Source organism: Crocodylus porosus, unplaced genomic scaffold (genome assembly GCF_001723895.1).
Source record: "Crocodylus porosus isolate Cpor-Errol unplaced genomic scaffold, CroPor_comp1, whole genome shotgun sequence".
Classification (NCBI taxonomy): Eukaryota; Metazoa; Chordata; order Crocodylia; family Crocodylidae; genus Crocodylus; species Crocodylus porosus.
The window spans coordinates 199423546-199431887 of NW_017728886.1; the positions used below are offsets into that span (position 1 = coordinate 199423546).

General features: G+C 40.1%; 1 protein-coding gene across 3 annotated transcripts in view; it reads right to left on the reverse strand.

Moving 5' to 3' along the window:
- PXDNL (peroxidasin like) overlaps positions 1-8342 on the reverse strand; it is a 338939-nt gene that overhangs the window by 33777 nt on the left and 296820 nt on the right. For all 3 annotated transcript variants that reach the window (XM_019547935.1, XM_019547951.1, XM_019547943.1), the window contains 2 exons: positions 7157-7291; positions 4227-4435 (listed from right to left, as the gene is read on the reverse strand). In XM_019547935.1, the coding sequence (XP_019403480.1) occupies positions 4227-4435; positions 7157-7291 (344 nt within the window). The remainder of the gene's footprint in view (positions 1-4226; positions 4436-7156; positions 7292-8342) is intronic.

Sequence of the window (8342 nt, forward strand, 5' to 3'; positions counted from 1 at the left end):
ACATGGACGGGGAACCCCCCCCCCTCCCCCCCAGTCATTACCTGGCTGCTGGGGGACCCCTCCACTGGTCATGTCCTGCTGGTCCCCCCCCAGACTCAGGAGGCACCAGTCATCCATGGTTCATCAGATCTCTTCTGGTGACTTGACTGGGTGCAGACATAATGGCAAGGATTTGGCCACAGTGACTTCTGAATGCATAATTTGCTTCCTGAAGTCCATGGCTCACTTTAGGCACCGTAGCCTTAAGGAAGACTGAAATTCTATGTAATAGCTTTTCCCTTTCCCCGATGCTCCATAAAACTGAGCAGAACTGTTTCTTTGTGGGTTTTCGGGCCATTTGGAGCAAAGCAGTTGTTTACAGAGTTCATATTTTACCCATTTCTTTGGCCTGCACAGATTATGTAAAGCACTGTTTGGCCGTATAAGCCTTAAATATCTCTCTCTCAGGCCTTACTAACTTTATTAAGTACACATCCACTATACCAATTAGTATGCCTAGTGAGAAGCTTCATATTCAGGGTAATGACCTGCAAATCAAAAACAGCTTGACTAATTTACTTCTTACTTACCAGAAAAACACAGTTGGGAGTCATGCTGCAACGAAATGCACAACTATTACTTGATTGCCCACACAAACTGGGAAAGCTCTGAAGAGAACCTCAGTCCTTCCACATCCAAAAACAGTGATTTCTGAAACCTTGCTCCAGGAAAACCACTGTTACAGTGGTGAAGTATTTAAAGTCTCTGTATTCACTCTAAACTGCCACTAAAGGACAAAGTCCTTGTACAGTACTACACGTGATAAAACCCTTGTAATGAGAAGACAGCAATCATTAATAATCATTTACTTCATTATAAGCAATTTTTCTTCAAATAAATATGTCCAGTTCATCTTTTCAAGAAGATTTAACTATGTGGACAGCTTGAAGTCAGATAACAAGACACAAACATTAGACAAAAATCAGAGTTTCAAACTAAGATACCTAAGGGCCAGTAACTCAGAAAAACTGTTTGACCAATTTTCTGTAAACTTCATAGAAAAATTCTCTAAATTTCTGAATTTTTTTTTAGCCCTTGATGATTACCATTGACAGAAAAAAAAACCCCTGTGTTCTTTCTAGTCATGAGTAATTCAGTTTTAGTGTATAAAAGTAGTACGCATCATTTTTGGTAAGTGTGCCCCAAGGTAAGCTTGTACCCTCCCTGAAAGCTGATCCTCTTCTCTTCCCTGATCTCACATGTGCCACATACAGAGACTGCCCACACCACAAGATTGATTAGCTCTGCTTTATGCTGTTTCCATTACTAGATTCTTAAGACAGTAGTGACCAAAGTAGGTATTAATGCAGAAACTGATAATTCTAGAGGGAAGATATTAAAATGCCCATTGAGACCACTGAGTTTTAAAAAAGATATACAAACTGATAAATGACAAACTTTCCTTCATAGTAACTTTAACTTTGCATTACTGTGTGTATGCAAGAAGGGAATAATAGAATTAATATATCTTTAGACTGTGCATAGCCAACACCAGATATGCAACGTCTGAAGTATTATAAGCCACAAGCCTTTGTAGAATTTAAGATTCCTAACTTTGTTGGGCTTATGTGATTTCACAAAGCAGAAAAGCTAACTACAAACAGTGAACTCAAACAAATGAGCTCCTCTCTTGGGACTGCCTGATGAACATGTTGAGCAAGAAAAAACACCATTCTCCAAAAACTGCCTTCTCACTGTATATCTCCTTCTGAGCAGGTAGGGAGCAAGTTCATATTCCTGTGAAAAGACCTGGCAAAAGACATGATCAGTGTTGAGAAGCAGCAGCTGTATAACAAGTCAGGAACATGAGAGATATGGAGAGAAACTTCCCTTCCTTCCAGGAGATTTGTGCAAAATGGCAGCATGCTGGGGAACCAGTGGGACAGGGTGTGACTGCTGGACCTTACAAACTAGAGCAAGGTCTATGAGGGACTGGTGAGGAAACCGGACAGAGAGCCTGAGCACTCATCCACAGCTGCAAGTTCCCATTTGTTTTTATTAGAATAAAGTAAAGGAATGCGAAGCCCTAGGCCTGAACAGCCCTACTTTTCAACTGAATGCCCCTCCACATACCCCTGCCCAGGCCAGGGATCCAAATAAGCACTACTATTGTTTCACTTTAAGATGTAACTTTTTATGCCACTGTACTTAAGGTATATGAATTTGTTTCCTTTCTTGTTAGCTTTAGTAAAATAAACTCTTCACACCTTAGTCGTGCAGCCTCATGGTTGCAGAACCTGCTCAAACTCCTGCAGCACTTGCTTCCAATGTACATACACCCCAGCCAGAAAAGAACCTACCTATGCATTAGCAAGTCAAAAGATCTCTATTTCTTAGAACCTGGTAGGTCAGACTTCTCTCTTAAGGCCTAAGAGGGGGTGAAATAGAGAACCAAAGCCTCAATATAGACACACTGGGTGCATCGACACATGCACTAACTAGTTAGCTGTGGAGTTGACTAATAAGCGCTACAGGAAAAGGTCACTGTACTAGGGCACAATGTATTAATTAACTCTACCATAAAACAGTACTGTCAGAGACAATACTATCTTATGGAGGAATCATTTACCATGCAGAAATATATGCGTTGATGGTGACCAGGACTGCAGAAGTTTGAGCCAGGGTGAAGCAGCCCCAGGCTGGCAGCAGGCTCGACTGCAGAAATTTGAATCAGGATAGAGCAGCCCTGGGCTGGCCACATGGCTCCAGTTTCAGTACTCAATGCAATGTGATCATGTCAGCCCCTCTGCCGCCCAACAACACTACCTGGAGCCTGGGTCTGACCCCCACCAAGCCTGCTGCCAACCTGGGGCTGTTCCACCCCAGCCCAAACTGTTGCAGTCCTGGGTGCATATGAAGATGCTGCTCCCAGGAGCAGCTGACTCTGGTGCAAACTGCACTGCAGTTTATTGAGCCACATTAACAGCTCATGTGGATGCACCCAATGAATACGAGACCTTAGATTGAACAAAAACAAACAAAAAAGCCTCCTACAACTTCTTGGCGCACAGGGTTAGTACACACACTGTAATTAAGTATTTGAAAAGTTAATAATGCAATAGCTGTGGTTTCTCTGAATTTTAAAGAGCACTTTCTGTGCATAGGTGAAAACAGATAGGAAAGGGAAAATGCTCTTTGAAGCCTTTTAACCCTGCACAAAATAAGGCACAGGAATATGCCTCAATGATGAGGACAGCTATAACAAACCTAACTTAGTAGATGCCACTATAGCTATTCGTTAGCTAGACTCCCAGTTCAGCAAAGAATATAAGTGGGCATGCTTATTTTTCTGAAGTTAACGAAACTTAAGGATGTTTCCTCAACTTCAGGGAATAGCATTTGAATACACAGCCTACTAAACCTATGAATCTTCCCCGGGCCAACATCTGTGGAAGCTCACAGGAGGAAAAAAAGATTTTTTTGAGATATCATGAATTAAAAATGAGTGAAAATCTAGTTCCTGTTACTCTTTTAAAAGCATTGAGTTTAGGGAGCCTTTTTTCCCATTCTCTTTTATATAGTTGCTAAATATTGTGGAAAACTGAAACTTTAAATAAATTACAAAATTGTGCACAAACTATGGGGCTCATTTGTTTGGTGGAAGTAACAAATCTTAAGTGCAAATGAAGAAAAGGTCTCATTGATTCTCCTTGCATAAATGACCTCTGTCCGTCCCCACCTCCTGCTTTGCTTCCAGCGGGACCCTGATCTGACTTAACTTCTTGCTCCCTTCCTCCCCTCTCCACTTCCTGCTTCGCTCCCAGCCTGATCTTGCTACCTTGCTGCTCCCAGCCCCAACATGGTTTGCATGTCTCCCTGTCCCCCAACAACCTGCTTCTCACCCTCTCCTCAACCTGCCACTCTGCTTCTCACCAGATCCTGCCACTTTGCTCCCTGCCTGATTCTTCTGCTCTTCTTCCCACCTCCTGCCTGATCTGACGTTTGTCACAATCAACAGCGGTGTGTGCCGCTTGGGATATGCATGCCAGAGGGTGCATACGAGGATCTCTAGGTCTAAACTCAAATCACTCTTTCACAATGTGCCCTTCTCTGCTTTACTTAGCAGCCCGCCCCCATAATCACTAAAAAAGAATAAAATATAAAAACACAAGGTTTGAAAGAAAGAGGTGCTCTAGGACTATACATTTGAAGTAGTTTTTCCTTCTGCTGCCCTGGTTATTACTGACCTTCACAACAGTCCTGCCACATTCTCAGATCCATTTTTGGTATGTCACTACAGCTTACATAGCCTTGAGGATAATCTGCCTTTAAGAAGACATCAGGCTGAACTTGCTGGATGTTGTCACCATTGTCACAGAGTACCCGTGCCAAAGAAGTCTGCTTCAGTTGTGTGAGTTGTGCTGTTGTGAACACTCCAGGATTTTCATACCAGAACCTAGTCAGCAGGCAAAAAGATACAACAACATCACAGGTCTGCTGTCTAAGAGGTAAACATGCCAAATGGTAATAGCGAGGCAATTATAAGAGAACACGTAGAATGCACAATGTGGATGAGTTTTGTTTTCCAGTTACATGTACTTGAATTGCTTGCCTTTTATCAGAGCCTTAGAAGCTATTAACTCACACAGTTGTTTTGCACAGAAGTTAACCATGTTTTAGAATGGTTTCAAATTAGGGTTTCCACTTTTAATATTAATATTAAACTTGTTTGAAATTATACATTTTGGCAATTCTCAAGATTCTAACTCTGTTTTTAAAGAATTAAAATGATCAATGTACAAAAATGCTTGTCAAAAACAAAAGCAAACAGAATCCTTTAAGTGACAAGCATCCGATCTACCCCAATCATCCAGATGAAATGTCACATCCCACTTTTCCGCCTTATTTTTTCATGCATTTCCCAATCAGAACTTTAACTTGAAAGGAGCAAATTTGGTAAAAGTTTGTCAAATGGCAGTTTTTTGGTTGAAAAACACCATTTGAAAAATGATTATCCTCTAAAAACTATCATCATTTCTTGTTATCCATGAAAAATTGCATGTTTTATATTTTTCCTAAAATGTAATTAAAAAATTAGTTGAAATTATTAGCTTAGACACTACAAAATAATTACTGGTGTTTGTTATTGAAAACAAAATAAATTAAATAGAGGAAATTTGACTTGCAATTAAGACTTCAAATTAAATTGTGGAAAAGGATGTATTCATCAATTTCAAACACTTTGAAATGAAAACAAACTCAATTTTTGCAGAATATTTGCTCAATGAATTTTTAACCAGCTATAGATAAGCTCACATATGATTATTGACTTCAGAGTATTATCAACATGAAGCATTTTTCAGGACCAAGCCTTTAGACTGTAAACTCAGGGACAGTGTATTCTCATGCCATCTGTAAAGCCCTATGCACATCTGTACTGTGCTAGTAAAACAAAAACAAATAACTTTTAATTTAAAAGATACGACAGCCTGGCTTAGATCCTCTGGGTCTAACTCCTTATTTTAAAAATAATCTTAATTTAAAAGGGGGTGCAGAAATCACATTTTTCTTGAAGCAGTAAAGTCATGAGAAAACAGAGGTGCGCATGCAGAATTAGGACTGAAGGTTACGGCCAAGTATTGACATCTTTTATGGAAGAAAGAAATTCTGCTCCCTTTGTGGTCTACTGATTCAGTGATAAAGAAGGGTCTGGTTAGATGGAACAGGAGAAAAATGGCCAATCCTTGTCTCTGGAGGTAAGTAGGGAGGATGAATACTTGTGCTTAGCCTTCCTAAAGTACTTCCCCTCCATGCCTCCTCCTCTGGCTCCAAGGTACAGTGGCACGAATATCTTGAGAAAAGAGGGCAAGAATATTTTTGGTTACATCTTTCCCAGGACCACCTATATACTTGAAGAAGAGGTGTTGGACATAGCTCAATAGCTGGTCCAATGAATGATCAGACCAACAAAATCTTTGTTGTATATTTCCAGGACCATCACGGCTACTCCATGGCTAATAACTCTTCATCCTAACTAAAACATTGAGAGAAAGAAGAAATGATTTCACCATTTCCAGGTTCCTTCCACTGCAGTCATGAGGGGCTTTCTCAGGGATTCTTCCCCTCAGAATTAAAAACTTAATAGTTATCCTCTAGCTATTATATAATCCATTGTTTATTGCAGCCTTGCATTCTTGGCTCTACAATTGAAATATTCCTGTGTTGGAAGGACTGCTGTTGGTCTAAACAATTACCCATTTAGAAACTTTAAAATATTTTTTTTCTTCTGAAACAAATTGAGAGGGTATATGGGATGGAAAGAGGTTATTTGACCTTTTTTTGCAGCATCCTGGATACCCAGTTTTTAGCAAAAAATGGGAATGTAAAGTTAGGAAACAATACTGAAACAGTTAGTTTTTTTGCAATGGAGGCTGGTTTCTAATATAGATAAAATACTGAAAGGAACAGCTTTCAAAGGGGAAAAGGTTATTACTGCTGCACTTAATAGCCTTAGGGGAGACCTTTGCTAACTAATAAATATTTGGAGAACCATAATTCTCTCTCAGAACATGAAGAGTAAGAAGACGCATAGAACAACTGAGTCCTAGAGGTTACACTGGAGATTTACTGGTTTATGGCATTAAGGCATTGAACCATACCCTGATCACCAAAACTGTTTTATATTTGAAAAGTGTGAGGTATGAGGGATTGAAAGTTCTCACTGGTTAAAGCTTCTGCTTTAAAGTGTATTACTCTTTCATTCCTTTATGTTTTAATCAGCATCTTGTAGCACATCACATTTTTTAAAATTTCTGATTCAATAAACACTAATCATGAAGCTAATGGTTGGGATCAAAGCACATGACCAAAAGGTTTAGAGGTTTTTGTTTTGACCAACTACGAATTGCACAAAGACTAGTCAAAACAGGTTTTCTTAAATATAAAGGGTGAATTATTTCAGTCACATCAGTTCTCAGAATACCATATGTACCAAGCTTACTAATGAAATGGTGATATGTCCTAACTTCCCTGCACTCTTTCAAGCTACAATTAGGTTGATATCAAAATGTTTGTATACCATTATCAGTCAATCCAACCCATGAAGCAGGATGTTGTGGGTACTGAATCTGGCTAGACCTGTATTATACAGGGCAAACCATCATGCAAATCTGATTACCTATCTCCATCCCTGAGCCTTTGAAACTGTGTAACAAGAAGACACATGAGAGTTGGTCCCACTCTTGTACCAGGAATCAAATCTTCCACCATAAGAGCAGGCCACAAGTCAATGTTCAGGGGTGTGCCATACAGCCTGAAAAATAAACACAAGGAACACACACAAGATATAACCAAATTAAAATATTGTCATCCAGCTCATTTTCATTTTTGTTCATTTGGAATTTGTTTTAAGAAGCATGCTCCCTTTAGTCAAAACTAAAATACCAATTTTTAAACATAAGTATTCTTCACAACATTCAAAAATATGCCTGATATTGTCACCACACTATTTCAAAAGCAAATTCCAATGATAACTATAAATATCATCACTAGGGTGCTATTCTGATTTGTTTTCAAAATGTCTAAGCAGTGCATAGAAACATTTGAAGTCAGATTCTGAATTGATATAAATCATTTTAAGTTGCACTGAAATCAATGGAACTATGTCATCTGATATGACTCTCACTTCATTGCATAGTATCATAGGAAAGTAGGGCTGGATGGGACCTCAGAAGACCATTTAGTCCTGGCGGTGGTCAAGGCCACATGCTAGAATCTGTATCTAAATATCAGACAGGTGTTGGTCTAACCCAGGGCTTGGCAACATTTAGCTATGAAGGTAACTTGTTACCTGGCCTTCTGCCATGATATGCAAATCTCTGCCTCCTGAAGTGCCCAAGCTGCTTGCACTTCTCCTGCTGCCAGTCCTTCTGCAGCAACGGTAAGTGCAGGTATGACAGAACATTAGGGAGGGCCGCAGAGAGGACAGGATGCTTGGTGCAGCTGCATACTGCCTAAACTGCCTTTGCTGCCCCAGGCTGGGTAGGACTTCTCTGAGCTCCTTTGTGGGCTGGATCCAATCTGTGGGTCTCAGGTTGCTGATCCCTTGTCTAACCTGTTCTTATAAGCTTCAGGAACACCTCTTATAGCACAAACAAAGGATAACTGCTACGAAAGCTAAGTTCAAATACAAATATCTGTATCATAGTCATTACAGAAGTACCATACAGAAGTAGGGCCGGAAGGGACCTTGTAGATTTTCAAGTCCGATCTCCTGACTGGGCAGGAGAAAAACTGGGCTCAAATGACTCCAGCCAGGTAGGCATCAAGCCTCTTCTTAAAGACCCCCAGGGTAGGAGCCAGCA